We start from the raw sequence: 19,230 nt of genomic DNA on the forward strand, positions 1-19,230 counted from the left end.
CTGACAGGTCTGCATTTTCCTGGTTCCTCCCTTCTTCCTTTTGTTAAATAATGGATTGATGCTTTCAGTAGTAAGTCAGGTAATCTCAGCTGTGTGTCACTTTGGATAATACAATTGGCCTCAATTTGATTAGATTAGGGAGGGCAAAATTAGCCAAATCTCCTGTTCTTGATTGCTGTCTAGAGACCGTACCAAAAGAGTACATTAGTATGTGTGTATTTGTAGATGTCCTACATGTCCATAAATGCTGCAACCAGGCTCCATTTCCTCAGGTGGACAATACCTGCTGTAGGATAATGGCCAATTGGGCAAGGCAGTAAGGAGCACCTATTGCTTCTGTAATTGTGCCTCTGCAAAGAGTGAAGAACTTCAGGAAAATATTAACAATGGGGAATAAATTAATATATAATAAATTAACATAAATTAATATATATAGTTAAAATTGTGTAAATCCTGACTCTTACACCAGTCACAATAGCACTTCTTATTTTAAAAACATAGCCCACTCCTGCTCCTAGTTTCTATTTGGCCCTTTGAGCCTGTGCTGCCATTCAATATAATCATGGCTGATCATCCAACATGGTACCCTAAGAACTACATCAATCTCGTTTTTGAAAACATTCACTGTTTTGGCCTCAACCACTTCCTGTGGCAGAGAATGCCACAGGCTCTTCACTCTCTGCGTAAAGAAATTTCTCCTACTCTTAGTTGTAAATGGCCTACCCCATATTCTTAGACTATGACTCCTGGTTCTGGATTCCTTGGTCATCAGGAACATCCTTTCTGCGTTTATTTGCATTTTGTATGAGATGCCCCTCATTCTTCTAACCTCCAGTGAATATGGCCCTAACTCCAGTGAATATAGTCCATAATATAGTTTACATTGTGAAAAGTTGATTTGCATTAGGATAGACAATAATGTATAGTATTTTGAGCTACATCATTTTGTTTTTTCTATGTCATTGATGTGTAATACCAGTCAATTTTAATAACGTTGTAATTTTGTTCTTTGGACACACATTGCCTGCAACTGCGCAGGTTTGATAGCTAGCAGATGAGTGAGAGTTGTCTTCAGTTTTACTCTTTACTCCCCATATCCACCCAAAACCTTGCTGGAAATACTGTAACTGAGATAAGGAACGTCTTAGAGTCAGAAGAATAGTGTCACTACTTGATGCCACTGTACATTGGATATTTTAAGATTTTTATGAAAGGGAAAACTGTGTTATTCAAACTACGGGCATATAAATTTTTATTGCATGTACATGTTGATAGCTGGTACATTTCCATACTAGTTGGTTTATCATTGTCCATGTGCATTTTTTTTTGCTTTACTTGTTTACGGAATGTGGGCAGCATTTATTGCCCATTCCTAATTGTTCTTGATAAGGACATTGTGAGCTGTATCCTTGAATTGCTGCAGTCCTTAGGATGTAGGTACACCCACAATACTGTTAGGGAGGGAGGGAGCATGTGGAACCATGTTTTGCTGGTGTGTGAAGTATTTTCAGAATTTCATGAGCTATGATGTAGTATATAGTAATTCATGTAAATACAAGTATAGAATCTTCAAACTGAAGCTGTGGACACACTGTTTGTGTGCACATACTGTTATGTGGCACACCTTCTATGGAATTCGTTTCCAAAAGACCTGAAGAAAGGACACCAAAGTTATTTCCTTTAGGCAAAACTATAGGACCATAAAAGGCTACACTTCATTTTATTTTTGCCCAAAACAACCCTTAAACTTAGGGTAGTATTTGCAGTAGTAAGCTCTAGGGCAACAAGGGATGGGCATTAAATTTCGCAGACAGTGACATGCACATCCCAAGAATGAATAAATAAAAAAAGCTGTGTAGATTCTGAAGTGCCAGAACTGAAAAGTTAAAGCATTAGGAAAACAGCCAGTCACATTGCCTAATTTCAGAATCTTGTATGCAAATTGTTAGTTGCGAGGAATAGGACCTGGATTTCTTGTGGATAACTAAAAATGTAGATACCACTAAAGCCTTCTTCTGTGTCTCCAATTCACTCCTTAAATAACATAAATACACTCTATAATTTTCTAAAAGTATTAATGTGCACTATTAGTTGGCAAATAATGAAAAAAATAACTATCATAAAAACATGCATACCTTTAATAGAATAATCTTGAGAAAGGCATGGGGAGAGTGAAGATAAAGAGGATACAACAGCTGGAGCTGGAGGTTGTGATTTTTCTGCTGGGTCTGTGGCTGGCTTGGCCTTCGTAAAGAACATTGTTATGGCGCAGTAGGATGTCTTTTTCTTTAAATCCTTATAAATTTCAACATGAATCAAAGCATTTTCTATATCCCTTTTTACTTCAATGCTACACTTGAAAGATGGATCATATTTAAACAATAAATCCATTAATACTTTTGATACTCTTGCAATATCCACCTTCTACTTGAGCAGCCAGATGGAGATTTCAACTTTTCCCGTCTTCAGGATAATTTCATAATGATTCTTCCAAACCTTCTGTTGTTGGCCTTTTCCTTTTCTTTCAAGTAACTCCACAATCTGTTCATTTGCCACACTGGAAAATCTTTCTCTTCCAACTTCTTCAGCCAATTTAACACTGCAGGAGATTTCTGTTGATACGAATAGAAACCCTGTGAAATCATTCACAACCTTTGGTCATATCTTCCATCAGCAAGCGTTGAATGTGGACAGTGTTAAGTGCCCTGAGATACTTCTGTGTAGTCATCAATGTTATGATCTTTCCAACATTTTAGTATGTGAATCAGTATCCATGACCTGATGCATGTGTCCAAATGTACGTTTTGTATAATAAGAGGCCTTAATTATTGAGATCACACCTTGGTCAAGAGACAGAATGAAGGTGGTGGTTTTGGGAGGAAGGAACACCGCATGGTCATTAGGGAATTCAAATTCAAGACTCTTTGGGAGGCCTGGAGTACTATCCAAAATCAGCATCACCTTGAACTCCATTCTTTTATCTTGCAGATATTTCTCAACCTCCCTCATGATATAGTTATGAAACTGGTCCAAAATCACTGTCAATCATGCTCTTCTATTTGTAATTTAAGACAACAGGTTCTTGGTTTTCCCTCTTAAAGCTTGAGGGTTGTTCGAATGGGGCAGAACCACAAGTTTTGCCATATGTTGCCACACGTTGAGGGTCAAGTGGTCCGTCACAGCCCTAAAAGCTCGAAGCACTTTACTGTTGTGAGATGTATTTTTGTATTGGCATTTGCTTCCACCATAATGACATCTCATTGGTATTAAAGGCTTGTTTGGGGTCTGTACCCTTTTTCCTCAAGAGATTTCCATGACTCCTCCAGATCTCATGACCTACTGATGCTGCCTCCCCTTTGTAAGCTCACATTATGCAACAAAAAATGCTCCATGAAGTAATTGAACCATTCTTCTGATTATAATTTCAAGGCACTCTCACATGGAGGAATTCTTCTGTGCATGTTCTTGATCTTTTGGAGGCATTGGTTGCAGCTGAAAGCCACATAAATATGCAGATCTGTATGCAAGACATACAATGCTGTTATGAATTATTCTCATCATAGCATTTTGGGCAGATAATTAATATGGTAGAAATAACAGTACATTTTATGATATGATCTTTGCATGGCATTGGATTTTAAAGGGCGATAAAAAGAGATCTGTGAAACTCAACCCAATAGGTAGCAAATGCTTTAGAAGCATTTTAACTTTTTGTTTTCCATCTTGGCAGCCTTTCAATTTTGCCAGTGATGTAGGAAGGCAATAATTTTCAGGACACAAGACAGTTTTGCCACTCAGAATTGAATTACTTCAATGCAAATCAGATAATTTCTTTCAGAAGCTAATATTTTAGAATACAGTATATATGAGTAACTTGAAAGATAGTGTGGTAAGTGTAGAATTCTTGGTAGATAGTGGTGACTTTAGACCTAGAATTTCTAATGTTTTACACCACTGGGTGGGGATTCTCGTTATTTCTGGTCTATTTTCAATTTAATCTATATTAATTTAATATAATTAGTCAACAACTCTATTATCATTGTTTCAGGGCACTACCAGGATGGTAGAGGCGAACTAGATGGACCTTGATTTTTTACTAACAGTCGCAACGTTCCCATGAAAGCACTGCATTTATGTACCCATGCGGATCACATTGGATGGGGTTGCTAGTTTTAGAGTTGATCAAGAATATTTGTCTGTTTTACCATTTACTCATTAGCTTCGCAAAGATGAATGCAACAATTTCCAAACAATTGGGCTACAATGTCTACTATTTTGTTCTCTTTAATTTTTTTTACTTTTCATTGCTTATTCTCTTGTGCTCACTCTCTCTTGCTTTCCCTCTAATAATGAATGAATCTGGTACACAGAAGGCAGGTGAGAGGAGACTGAATCTTGTAACTGCTGCGAGTGGGTATTATCCCAAGTCTGGTTGTGAGAGCAGTCACTTCACTCAGGTGTACCATGACTGTGAGGTAGACAGTTAAATAGCTAATGTTGAAACTCTAAGCCTCAATTAATAGCTGTTTTGGGTTTGGTGTGTTCTGATGCTGGGATCAGGAGGATAGTGGCAAAGTAAACACGTCTTAGAATGTGTTGTGCTGCTGACAAAAACATGAAGATACTTGCTCCTGACAACTTAAACCTGTACTTGTTGTTTGGCCTCCCACTCGTGACTCTATTCTTTTGGGAAGAAGGGAGAGCTATAAGCCAGATATTTTTGTGTTTTGGTACTTCTGAAATTACAAGTTCTTTAGAACTGGGTAAGCAGGTGGTTCTGCAGTATTCATTAGCACTGTTAAAGGATTGATCAACCAGGCGAGCTCGCTAGTTTAACCTGGAGGGATTCTTCCAACTCTGCTCCGGAGAAACCAAGCAAGCCAGTGCATTTAACAGGTAGGCTGAACTATCTGAGCAAGTTACAAGAAGCATACCAGTTTTTTGTTTGCAGCTTCAGCTGTTTAATATCTGGTAGTGCCTATGTATACAAAGTAAGATCCCCAATCTTTTGGCTTTCTTAGATGTGGTAAAAAGTATGTCTCTATGGGGGTAAAATATGCACTTTTTGTGGAGTATTTAGAGATTCTGCAGTTATTTATCTCTCAGCAGATTAATTGCAGTATTTAAAACAGTTCTGCAATTCTTCATTAAAATGTGGTTCTGCATCTATGTGTCATAGGCATAATATATAGAAAGTGTAATTTCATTTTGAAACCCATAATTCCACATAAACTATTAATAACCATTATTATTTTCTTACTTCAATCTACATGTATTATCTTATCAGCCTCCACAGATGTTTGCTTCAGAATTAATGTACTTGTCTCTATCTAATCCTTTATATTTGTCATGTACTACTTCTACATCTGGTGATCAGGTGAATGAAAAGCAACAACATGACTTGCAGCTTCTGCATCTGAATCTTGAAAGTTCTCAGGAGTTGATCCAAAAGCAAGAGGAGAAAATTCTGGAAATTAGGTAGGTGTAAAATTTTGATTTTACCCCTTAATACTGTTTATTTGAAAAAAAACCCTCTCCTTTCACACACTCTCCTTCCATTTTTTTAAAGCATAATGTAATAAATTGACACATAATTACATCAAATGTAACTTCATAAACAGGAATTATTTCAACAATATTTAAATAATTTAGTGGGAAGCACTAGGACAGTGCAATTTGAAATTGTTTGTGAGTTAGAGAGCAGAAAAATGCCAGAATCTGTTTATAATGGTCTTTACATCTGCACCTAAATAATGATTGATACCATCATAACTGATCTGCTGGGAGTCACAACTGGGGATGGATTGGCTATGTAGGAATCGGGAGATTTCTTATGGAGGGGTCCATGTTCAAAGTATGGGAAGTGACCTAATCATGGTATTTAAAATGATACAGCATTATGGGTAGATGATAGAACAAACTAATTTAATCTAATGTGGGAATTCAGGACAAGGGGAAATACCTTAAAATTAGAACTAGGTTAATTAGTAAAATTAGGAATCATGTTCTCTTTGAAAAAGGTGGTAGAAATCTGGAACTCTATCCCTAAAAGGTTGTGATTGACCCTGAGAAATGTTCTAAGACCAAAATCAATACATCTTCGTTCGCTAAGGATAGACAAATATGGAGAAAAGTGTAAGTTGGAGTTGAGCTATAGATCAGCATTAAAGAATGGCGGAAGCAATTGGAAATTGAAACGATTCGAATTTTTTTTAATGGGTTGTGGGATTCCAAAGTTAGTTGTTCATTCAATCATTAAAATAATAAGATGTAACTAGCTTCAGTACTTTAAACTATTAATGTTAGATTATATAAAATGTATTGCAAAATGGACATGGTGACAGATGCTGTTTTATACTTATTTATGATGTTTATTTGGAACACTATTTTATAATGTAGAGAACTGATTTACTGTTTACATGTGCCAGACTCTACATATTGGACTAAAAGGAACAAATTGAAAATCTGGGGACAAGACATTGCCAGAATTGTACTGTTATCCTGTTTCAACATTTACAACAGTTCCAAAGCTTATATTATTGTCATGCAGAATTTACAACTGAAATCTTGTCCCAACATAACAGCAAAATCACAAATGAGGGTGATTCTAATTATTGTAATATTTTTATACTAGTTTTACTAATTCTTTCATCATCACTTCATTTTAGCAATCTTTATATTGGTCTTTTGAATAGTTGTGCAAAATTCAACAAGGGTGCTATGAAAACTTAATCACAAGTTCTTGCCATTCATCCTATTTAAACATTTTTCTTCTTTGTTTCTTCTCTAAGTTCGAGTCGACTTCTCTCGGACTCAATGACACACAGCAGGGATGGACAGAACGAAATAGAAGGACAAGAACGCAAAAATGATGTGGTTAGAAAATGGAAAAAGGAGGCAAGCAAAGATTGCGTGATGAATCGACACAAAGAAGAAACAACTAAATCAATGCAAAGTTTCAGCGGTGAATTAATTCCAAATAATACCAAAGAACAAAGCCATTTGTTGCTCTCAGAAGTGGGTAATACTACCAGAAATTATTCCTCAACTGAATGTGTGAATGCTCAGACTTTCTTTCCTACTAATTTTGATCAGACTGCCAATGGAAATCTGACATTCAAGGGCTATAGTCTACAGACTAATGTTAATGATTCTAATAAAAAACCTACAAAATATGTTCTACCAAAACAATGCTCCAAATATACAACAGCAAATGATTGCATTTCACCTCAGTCAAGAGATGACAATTTACAGCAAGTGTCAAAGAAGCAGAAGTGGAGATTTGAAGGATCATCTGATGTCAATCCCACGGAGTGTATGGAGCAATATAATAATATAAATTATGCAAACATTGATCATCATAGTCCTCGCTGCAGCAGTTCTTGCAAAGGCAATTTAACTACCAGTTCAGTAGATAATCATTACACACTTTGTTCAAAGACAAGTGCAACTTCTATTGTATCGACCAAAGAAGGAACAAAGACTTCAGAGAATCATAAAACGGAGGACAAGTATTGTAATGAACCGAATGAACGTAAAACTAATGATGAAATGATTCGGCCTCATACAAGGAATGAAACCAACCAGGAGCCATCAAACTCAGAACAAGATTGGATGAAAATTTATCAGCCGGCCGTTGATGTAAAGGATTTGTGGTGGCTGTACCTAAATGATGGTTCAGGATCCTCACATGGGTTAGACAGTCCTACTAGTATGGGAAAAAAGAGGTCTGATTATGTCTTTTTTTTTAAAAAAGGTTACAAGGATTAAAGGGGCAGCCATTGATACCACAGCAATGTGGGATGAATTTAATTTATAATTTTGGAAAAACCTCTATCGTTCTGAACTACACCAGAAGGAGAAATTTCCAGACTTAATGTTGTATACCTGTATGGGTTTGGTGCAATATGTGTCCTACACTAATGGGAGGTACCTGTATTTGCACTGCTTCATTCACTGGACAATTGGATTGGAAAATGTTGATTTGTAGGAATGATTTGAAGTCTCAGTTTTACTTTATAAAGGTGTCAAACTAAGATCAGCAATATCAGTCTTGCCTCCAAATTTGAAGGGTGAGAGTTTAAGTTCTATATTTGAAATATATAATTTCTTTTGCTAAGTACATTTGGGAGGTATCGGGTGAGGAAAAGTTTAGTTTGAAAGTCTCTATGTCTCAAATGCCTATTATTGCAGCCTTAAATCATAAGTCAAGAATGAGTATTAGGTATTCAAGTGCTACTGCTTATCTTTAGTAGGGTTGTACTTCATGATTTGTCACTATTATTTGCACATAATAAGGGAAAGTTGAAGATATAGAAACATTTGAAGCCAGTGCACCTTTAGAAATTAGCCAAAGGACCTGACCAAGAATAATTTGGTTTTTATGGACTTTTCTATCCGTTTTCACCTTGCATTCCTTTTCATGTCAATGAATTTTATGATTTGGAGTGTGGGAAGTGGATAAAATTTGGTAATTTTGAAAGATAAATTTAAAGATATCAGCTTTTCATTTTATTCTTCTAAACCATTAACAGTGAGGAAAGACTGGAATTGAACACATTTAGTCTGGATTCACCACCACGTTCTGTGAATTCTTCACCAGTCAGAGAAAGGTCAAGGGGAAAGAGCAGCATGCATGGTGACCTATCTGTGAATGACTCTGTTTCGCCGGTGAGGCTGAACACTAATGAGGACAATGAAAGGGGGTCTTCTAATAATGTAAGTTTTTACAACCTGTTAAGTATTTATCAGTAGAAAATCAAACTATTGGTAAGGACTTTTGCCAGATTGGTATCCTTTCATAAAGACTTATTAATGTAGATCATTTTTAAAGTACACCACATAATTAATTAGACAAGCCAATAGCAAACTTAAAAAGTCTTGATGGAAAGTATCTGCAAACTAATACATCCTAATTTTTTAATAAACAACAATGAATGCAATTAACAAGAATCATTTAGTAAGCAAAGCAAATTGTTAAATATATGAAATCAAAAATGCTGGAAATGCTTACCCAGGTCAGGCAGAAACCGTGGAGAGAACAGATAATGTAACATTTCACGTGTAGCCTATTTATATAAAGGCTCTGCACCCTGTTGTGTTTGACTTGGAATTACACATATTAGATGCTAATAGAATACCTCTGAAAAATGGCTTCTGGAAGTGCTACTTATCTAACTTTGTTAAATGAGAAGGTGGGGTGAGGGACGTCCTAGGTGTTTTGGAATTCTTGAATTTCAGAAGCATAACTGTTGCAACTTGCCGAGTTAACAAGCTCAAATGGGCATATTTTTGTTACAGTGAGCAGTATCAGTTGTCACTAGTTAATATTTATTCATTGTACATAGTATTTCTTGGAAACAAGAACTACTAAATAATGAGCCTTTGTGTTAATGCAAGTTAATATGGTTCATCCAAATTCTCCAGACTTACCGAGATGGCTGTTCACCAACAACTAAACTGCAACGTCTGCTGGCTGAATCCCGACAGATGGTTGCTAGCCTGGAGCGCAGCACTCAACTTCCTCTTGGCTTATCATCCTGTGCTAGCAGCAATAATAACGCAAGGGTAAGTGAGGTTGCACAAAATAATTTCTGTATTTAGAAGGTGAGGAAAATAATATGTGGAGAAGCCTACCTGGTATAAGCCACATAAGCCATACTTCTCAATCAAAAATAACATGCTGTCACAGCCATTAGAACATAACCTGCAGAAATCATAAAAGCATCCCACTGTTTGATTTCTCGTCAGTCTATCCTCTAAATTTATATCACAGTTTGAGATTTGCAATGTAAAAGTTAACATATGATATGTGTTTATATGTATTTGTAAAACATATTGCAATCCATCCCCTTTCTTGGATCTGATTTTAGCTATAAATTGGATCTTGAGTGCATTTCCTCCTGTGGAATTGCAAGATCAGTCAGATGTCACAGTGTGCTTGGATGGCGAGGAATTACCTTGTATCAGGCTGTCAAGTTCTCACCACTTCTGTTTCCCTGGTCAGAGATCAAAACCATCCCAGAAAGATTGCAAATTTGCAATGCACCTTTTCCTAGACTAGCAATGTGTCAGACAATGGAGAAAGTGGCTGTTGATAAAGATTTGAACTTACCCTGTTGTTTCATCATCAACTTGGAAAAGAAATAGAATCTGGAGGTAAATATTTGCGCCTTCAGTCATTTGATATGTTGGAAGACCTTCAGCTACATCTCTGCCATAATAATGTACACAAATATGAAATATCTCAATTTAACTTTTAGAAGTATTTTTATATTTCCTGACTGTGCCTATTTGAAGGAATGCAAAATATTGAACTCTAGATTACTTGCATTTATTTTCATTTTAAAACTTGAGCAAAGCTGCAGTGCTTGTGTGTACATTGACAAAGCAGTTCAGCTTTGTGAATTCAGCTATTGTGCCAATCCTGACATGAAGAGAACCTCTGAAGCCATTTATGACTTGCACCAACCTTTCAGGGACCACTTTGTAATATAACAGAGATGCCATCACCATTCTTCTGCCAACTATAACTAGGTTTTTCACCATTCTTAAGAATTGCTCAAAGCTGCACATTCACGGAAAGCAAGATCCCACTTTTCTTACATCCTTCCTGTGTTTTATGGCTTAGATCCTAGAATTGACTGACATATATATTTCCCCCAACTCTCTCTTTTTGGAGGTATTCACAGATTAGAAAACTCAGAGTCCTTGATTGAGGAAAATATGGTGATTTCCAGGAGTTTATGCTAAGGGTGAAATGGTAAATAGAGAATGTGAACAGTGATGGAGTAAATACCCAAACTACTCAAATATGAACAATCAAATAACTGTTTGAATATTACTGAAAACAGAAACTTGTAACTTCTGTCACCCCAGTGGTTGGCTAATTTGAATTAAATAATCTGTTCCTTTGGTTGCTCATTACATACAGAGTGCTGACTTGCAAAACCCAAAATCAAAATATTAACTGTTAGATGTGATTCTGTTTTAGTGCAGCAAAGATGAACAATCCTGAGTGTGCCAGTGGCTACACAAACAACCAAATTCAGACAATCAGTTGAGCCTGTAACATGGTTCATTTACATTTACAAGCATCAACATATATTCAGATACAAAGATTCATTGTCCTCAAACTAAGGGAATTTTGCATCTTTCATGTTACTCGAGTGCTGGGGCCACCAGTAGTTTCCCATTAGCTGAGGCATTGCCATGGCGAAAATCCACTTTCCCACCAATTAGCACCATTTTCTCCTGCAATGTAAATTGTTTGAAATTTGTCATTTGTCTTGATGGGTGCGACTGAAAAGTTTTGAAAATGCGGCCCTCCTGCACAATGTTAAGTGTGACTGTTTTGTTTACTTGGTCAGTTAGCTCAGTTGGCTGAATAGCTGGTTTGCATACTAGAGTGATGCCAGTGAAACTGGTCCAATTCCCATACTAGCTGAGGTCACCATGAAGGTCCCACTTTCTCAATTTTGCCCCTCACCTGAGGTGTGGTCAGGTTAAAGTCACCATCAGTAACCTCTCTATTGAGAGTGCTTACCCTATTGTCCTCTGTGAGCATGGTCACTTTACCTTTACAATATAATTGTAATTATAATACAATAGACTGTGTTGTTTGAAGGTAGGAAATAGCAACCTAGAACCACATTGACCTAATTTTCTTCTTATATTTTGTCTTGTCACTCACTATGCAAAACCTGTTGAGTAACTCTTTGTAAGCTGCTATTCGTCTTACTTTTTTATTGTACCTTGGGAAGATTGCATTTGATAAATGAAAATACTTTTGCATTTTTGCTTCTTTGTCTATTTTCATTCAATGTGCAAATCTGTTTTTCTAAACCGAGGTGGTATACAATAATAAATGGTTTCTACGATTTAAAATGTATTGATGTAATGCTTTAGCTAGATGAGGATTTGTAGGAATAGTAAGCTGTTTTGTAATCATTGAACAAGAAACCACTTAAAGCACAACTGGGAGACTTGTAATCAAACAAAGCAATTTAAATGGTACTACAAGTTCTAAACCTCCATTATTTTTCACTGGGAGCACAAAGAGAAAAAAGTTTTAAATTTACAGCAAAATCAATGGATATTCATTTCCCATCTTCCACTAGAAGAAAAGAATTGAGGTCATATGTTGTGAAGAATAGTAACTAACTTTAGGCAGCTGTTCAATGCTCAAATTCCATTTGAGCTTCAGGTTTTTTTTTCGGGGTTGTAACTATCGCAAATTGCTGGAGAGAAATAGACAGCAACATTTATTGTCCAATCCTAGTTGCATTGGCAACTGAATAGCTTGCACAAAGCATTTAGAGTCAACCAGTTATATTATGGCCAGGTGGGTGGCAGATTTCCTTTCTTGTGGAATCTTGTTGAGTCAAATAGATTTTATGATAAACTGAGCTCCTATTGTTCTGGTGCTAACCCACAAATTACTCAGTAGGATTTTTAATTGTAATTTACAGCATGGCAACAATTTATCAACCAGAGCTATTTATTTCCTCTCATAATGTGAAGGGTGGATTTCTTTCATCCTGTGAACATTAATTTGTTGGTCTTACCTCTCCCTCTTTGCTCTAAGACTTCAACTCTTACCTGTTCCTCAACGCCAGGACTTAGACTCTGGTGACTTATTGTACTCCCAGTAGTGCCTACTAAGGCCTGTGCTACTGCTGGTACTGCAGAGCTGCCAGCCAGACTGATTGATTTTCTATTGGTCCTCTGAGTTGGAGCTTTCTTCTAAGCGACGGGCAGAAATCATGCCTCCAACCAATTTGCTCTCCTTTGAATGTTAAGTGGTTGTGAGACAGCTAGTATCAGTAGTGATGCTGTCCCTAGTTGACTCAGCAGATGGCAGTGTAGGCACCCCTACCATCTGAATAATCCAGATCATGAATTTAATTGTTTTACAATAGTATCAGTCTCAAGATGCTGTTCTTTTAAAGACCCTTTCACTGCCATTATTTTCCCATTATGTGATTCCCAAAATGGAAAGCAAGGAACAACACAACAAAAACAGAAATTGCTGGAAAATCTCAGCAGTTCTGGCAATATCTTTGAGAGAAATCAGAGTTAACATTTTGGGTCAAGTGACCCTTCCTCTGATCGGTACTCTGGGTTCTGAGGAAGGGTCATTCAACCCGAAATGTTAACTTGGATTTCTCTCCACAGATGCTGCCACACCTGCTGAGCTTTTACAGTAATTTCTGTTTTTGTTTCTGATTTACAACATCCACAGTTCTATCAGTTTTTATTAAGGAACAACATCTTATTTATCAGATCCTGCTGTTTCTTGGTATTGTAAAGGTGCAAAGCAATTACATTTCCTGCTACACTCATTTTCGAGCTTTCACACACTAGAACGTTGCAGATAAGTTTTGATATGTCTTGTATTGGAAGTTCAATCATTCAATAAGTGTCATTATTACAATTCATAATTATTTTTAAGGAAAACATCAGCATTCCATTTAAAATATTTGTTGCAGATTTGGCATAATATATGGTCAGCAGCTATTAGTATGTTTTTGTTAATTGGAAAATGACAGTGGTCTTTTCATGCTAGCATAGCAGCTAATTTGGATCAATTTACCATTGTCAACTTATTAAGCACAAATTCCAAAGCAGTAATCAGTATCAGACTTTAGTAGTCACTTGTCAGTTTGTATCTTGTGCTACAGTGGTAGTGTTGCTACTCCTGAACCAGCAGATCTGGTTTCAAGCTCCACCAATGCCAGAAATGTGACACAACAAGTTAATTCAAAATACTTAGAAGTCACTTGTTGCAATTCACAAATATGTTAGACTTCATTAAGTTAGTTACGTTGGCAGAGGAACAATCTATTGGCTTAGAGTTTAATTCTGAGAAAAGCATTTAACAAGTTCTGTATGTGAGGCTTGTAAAGAATAAAGTCCATCATGGAATGAAATCCACATTTCACTCCAGAGGAATCTGCATGTGAGCAGGTAATTAGAAGGTTATCATTGCAAGGGGAATTGAATACCAAAGTAGGGAGGTAATGCCTCAGTTATATAGGGCATTGCTGAGAGTCTCCTTATTTAAGGTAGACTGGAAATGTATTGGAAGCAGTTGGAAGATTAACTAGGCTAATACCAGGAATGAGTGCATTGTCTTGTAAGGAAAGGTTGGACAAGGTTGGCTTGTAACTGCTGAAGTTTAGAAAAGTAAAAGATGACTTGATTGAAACAAATAAGATTCCGATGATGTGGACAAGAGTGGATGTGGAGAATCTGAAACTATGTGTCACTGTTTCAAAAATAAAGGATTGCCCATTTAAGAGATGAAGCTAAAAAGATGAAGGAATTTTCTTCCTCAAAAGGCAGTGGGAGTAGAGCCTTAGAATAGTTTAAAGGCATAGGTAGACAGCCAAGGGAGGTGGTGATGTGGATTTGAGGTTACAATCAGATCAACCATGGCCTTATTGAATGGCGGAGAAGGTTCAAGGGGCCACATGGCTTACTGGTGCTCCTAACTTGCATATTTGTACATTGCACACACCCTCAGCACAGTTGTTGTATGGGAAACTTAGTTGAGTGGGGAAAGCGAGGACACACTGTGATGACTTTAATATTATTTCGTTACATTTATTTTTAAAAGAAGAGATAACAGGGGTTACAGTCAAGATTAATTACAGAAAAATAGCATGTCTTGATTAAGAACTTTGGCATTTTTTAAATCTGGTTGCTTTGTTCAGTGAATTATAAATTTGGACATTCTATGATCTATACTTAAATCTTTTCTGACTGAATAATTATGATATAATCATGTTTTCGCAGGATAGTTGTTCGCTCTAAAATGAGAAAATCAATTCAGTACATTATACACCTGTGTGACAAGGTAAAATGACAGAAAATTGCAAAGTGGAGTGAATACTGTAACAAGATCCTCAGACTACAATGAAAGGAACCTTAAACTGCCAGTATCCATGACAATTACACTTAATATTTACCAATGGACCAGATTCTGATGTGTTTTAGGATGCAGATATGAAAATTGCAAATAAATACTTGGAACAATTGTTATTGTGTGTAGTTATAACTACAGTTATGGTATTTCAAACTGTAAATATTTTGTTTTTTTGTGAATATCCCAGTCTTCATCAGACTACCAGGAGTATCTGTGTTGAAATTAAACACAGAAAATAATCTTGTTCAAGGTGATTTTGAGCAAGATCATAACATTTTTGTGAAGTTTCCTGTTTACAGTGTAGTAAATGCATTTTTTATCTTGTTTACATAATCTGATAAATTGAGCAGTTGAAATCCACTAGGAGGAAATCAATCTTCATGTATTCATCAAATCAGTTGATTAAACTGGCCCACCTTTTCAAAGTTTTTGGTTTTAACCATAGTTACAAAGCATATGTGATATCTTTGGAAGAAAAGAGAAACTCCAGTGAACCATTAACGTGCAGAAGGATTCTCCTGTTCTTTTGTTTTTCTACTGCATGAGTCTGCATTGTTGGTAATTCATTTGATAAAGTACTGTTCCTTATCTCCTACATTTGTATTTATTTTGAATGCTACCACTAATCTATAAAGCTAGTGAGAATGTGAATCTTATTACTAAAGGGGCAGCACAGGGGCTCAGTAGTTAGCACTGCTGCCTCTCAGCGCCAGGGAACCCGGGTTCAATTCCAGCCTCCGGTGACTGTCTGTGTGGAGTTTGCACATTCTCCCCATGTCTGCGCGGAATTCTTTGGGTGCTCCAGTTTCCTTCCACAGTCCGCAGATGTGCAAGTTGGGTAGATTGGCCATGCTAAATTGCCCATAGTGGCCAGGGATGTGCAGGTGAGGTGGATTAACCATTGGATATGTAGGGTTACAGGGATGGGGTGGGTCTAGGTGGGTTGGCTCTTTGAAGGGTTGGTGTGGATTAGATGGGCCAAATGGCCTGCTTCCATACTGTAGGGATTTTGTGATTCTAGATATCAGCAGCATTGTTCCCTGAACAGCTTTGCTTTACTTTTTAAGGTTTTCTTTTTTTAAAGCATGATCACTGTAAGCCCCTGGATTTTATTACTGAAACATAAACATTGCAAAATGAATCCTTTTCTGATAAATTATTGAAAGGCTGTTGAGGAAAGACTGATTCAGAAAGACAGAACATTTGAGCTGTTGATCATATAGGCTAATGAAATAAACACCAAAAAAGAAGACATTATCAACATACTTGAATACAAAATTTCTATGGATGCTTGCCATTAACATTAAATTGAAAATGTGTATGATCCATGGGTAAGGTTTACAAGGTGGTATAATTACTAACCCTCTACTTTTTGTTTCTAAGTCTCCTCAAAGTGGCATGCTCAAGGGCACTTAGAGATGGACAATAAGTGCCAGGTATGCCCACATCTCTCAAATTAAAGTTGTGAATTGTGGCATGGTTTTACATGCAAATATAGGATTGAAATTAAGCTATCAAGCTGCTAGAGGCCTGCTCTGCCATTCAGTAAGATCATGGCTAATTGTCTACACGAAGTCCACTGTCCCACCTTATCCCTTGGTTCTTTTAATGTTCAAAATTCATTTCAGTCTTGAATATATACAACAACTGAGCATCCACATTCTCATTCTAGACTCTGTAGTCAAAAAAATGTTGGGTCAAAAGAATATTGTGTCGGCCAGACAGGCAGCAGCATGTTAAGCAAGCCTGGTTCCTTCTCCACTTGATATTCATATATCCATATTACATGTGGACTCTGGGTATCAGGAGTGACTTTCTAGCTAGATGCCTCACTCTAGCATTGAGATACATTGTAGTGATTGACCTGCTGCTGTTCTAGTTAGGTTAGAAAATTAGCATGTATTAGGGATTCGTTGGGTTTGTTCCTGGTCCATTTATCTCAGTACCAATTGAAATGTTAATGGCCTTTTAAAGATGTTTCGAAAATATGTACACTTGTTATTTCATTTACGTGTAAATATTGAAACACTGACTGTCACATTCATTGTATAAATTGTAAAACTATTTGTATTTAATTTTAATGCAAAGATAGTGCTGTGGTCCCATAAATAATTGAAGCGCACCATTAGTTTCATGAATACATAAGTAAATAGTTTCTATTTGCTTTTGTTGATTAATGTGGGTCTTCTTAAATGTACAGAACTATGTTTTTCAAACTGTAAAGATTTCTTAGCTCCTGCAATCATATGATGGACCATTTCATTCTGAAACATTAGTGTCATGAGTAAATGCAGTAAGTTGACATTTTTTAAGGAACTAGTCACCCAGGTGGTGGAATATTTCATTTTGAATTTCCAGCCTCAACTAACACTTGGCCTCTGCCTCCATTGTAAAGTCAAGTGCCATTGATTGTCTTGAGATAGTGGTGTAATTCACCATATGAGAGGGGCAAGGAGATCAACTGCACCTCAAACAAAACCCCCCACACTCCACCCCTCCACCAATTGTGCCTCCTTTGAGATTGACACTGCCAATTGCAACAGCTGGAAGTGAGAGGGTAATGGTGGGGATACATTCAATTATTATGAAGACATTTGTATGCATGGAACAACAGAAAAAGTATTATTAGTGGTTAATACTAACTTTAATAAACTTGTTTTTATAATTTTGTATCTTTTTAATGCTATTTTATTGGGGCTTGGCCATTACTGAACATGTAAATACAAGTCAAATAAATTAAGATTTATTTATAATTTTATTATAAAACTCACAGCATATGTTCCAACTGTCATATACAAGCACTAGTTTAACCAGGTGAATTCATTGACTTAAAGGTTTCTTAAATTTATGTATATGAAAGTGGCTTGTTTCAAACCATCCTACTATCTCTATTGAAATGAATAGCAATTTTGTACTTACAATTTTTTTAGTAATAAAGTTTATTTAAGTTCCTAAAAGGTGTCATTTTGTTTGTTCATATAAATTAATGATATTAGATCCATACTAAGATGGTGGTGTAAATGAGTCTGTGTGATGCATTTGCTCATTAAGAAATGCTGCTTTCAATTTTTTTTGTAATGGAATTAGGAAAAATGCTGAACAAAATTCCTAATGTCATTGTATACTATTTTAATGTTGTAAAGTATATGCTGAAATCAAGGTTTACTTTAATTAGAAGCTGTCAAGAAGCTAGATTTGAGTGAATGCATAAATCTTGACATCATTGTTTCCATGCTCTGACATAATTTTACTGTTATGAGGTTTGTAGAATTAACTGCCTATAACACTTGTCTATTCCTTTTTCTAGGAATGTTAAATGTTGCAGGACTTATATATGTGGAATCAAGTTTACCCTCAATCTGACCAGGGAAAAGTAAGGGCATTCCAAAGTAAATAAGCCCCAAACATGCAATTCTTGCACTCTCTCAGCATCCATATGCATCATTTCAGTTCAATATCAAACTGGGGGCTTTGAAAGAACAAAATCATTTGAATGAACATCTTTTGATTTTCTTTATAGTATTGTAATCACCTTTCACGCTTAACCAAGTGCCAAGTCTGACTGTTTCTTACCCTTTTGAATGTAGTGCGTCCTATACTTTCCCAGTAGAAAATGGTTCATCCATATTTCCTGTTTGGCATTTGTCCTTGCTCAAAATCAGCCTTGACATTTTGATGCTAATGTGACTGTTAGCCGGTTTCTCTTTTATTTCATGTTGCTATGGAAGATTCAGATTTTGCTGTGGGTTAAAAGCATTTCATTTTTGTGATTGAACTTTTACATCAATCAGTGGTCAAACTTCCCTTTATTTTTCCAATGGGTGTCTTGCTATTTCCTAAAGAGCATGCCAATTGACGTGCTCCAGAGGTGTCTTCCTCCAACTCTTGACTCTTGGCTCCTGGGCATCCCTGATTTCCATTGGCTGCTGTGTCTCTGCAGTTCCCTTCCTAATCTTTGACTGCCGTTCTCCTTTAAAATGCTCCAGAAAATCCACCTCTTTGACCAGGTTTGTGTCACCTGTGTGACTTGGTGATAAATTTTCTAATGCTCTGAAGTGTTTAGGAATATTTTACTTTATTAAAGTTGTCTTAGAAATACAAGTTATGATTACATTTTAGGTACAATTTATGGATTTGTTGACCAAATTATTCAGCTGAGATATTTCCAGTGGCATCAGGTACTATCAAAGTAAACCTTCTGTTGCCTGACAGCCCATTTACCAGGAGCTGCCCCTAAGGCTTTGTTAACAGGAAATGGCTCAGATACTATGGCCTGCTGGAAGAAAAGACCGACAAAAGAC

The 19,230-nt window shown here is 36.6% G+C and overlaps 1 protein-coding gene across 2 annotated transcripts in view; it reads left to right on the forward strand.

The window, feature by feature from the left end:
- Positions 1-17,883, forward strand: part of ccdc62 (coiled-coil domain containing 62) — a 51,476-nt gene extending 33,593 nt beyond the window's left edge. Inside the window, exons 11-15 of one of the 2 annotated variants that reach the window (XM_020512885.2) lie at positions 5,378-5,478; positions 6,792-7,727; positions 8,535-8,718; positions 9,427-9,567; positions 14,800-17,883. In XM_020512885.2, coding sequence (XP_020368474.2) covers positions 5,378-5,478; positions 6,792-7,727; positions 8,535-8,718; positions 9,427-9,567; positions 14,800-14,817 — 1,380 coding nt within the window. In that variant the 3' untranslated portion in view covers positions 14,818-17,883. Of the gene's footprint in view, positions 1-5,377; positions 5,479-6,791; positions 8,073-8,534; positions 8,719-9,426; positions 9,568-14,799 lie in introns of those variants that run through there. The other variant, XR_007264638.1, reaches the window with a different exon arrangement.
- Positions 17,884-19,230: the final 1,347 nt, after the last annotated feature.

The sequence above is a fragment of the Rhincodon typus genome, chromosome 24 (genome assembly GCF_021869965.1).
Source record: "Rhincodon typus isolate 14 chromosome 24, sRhiTyp1.1, whole genome shotgun sequence".
NCBI lineage: Eukaryota > Metazoa > Chordata > Chondrichthyes > Orectolobiformes > Rhincodontidae > Rhincodon > Rhincodon typus.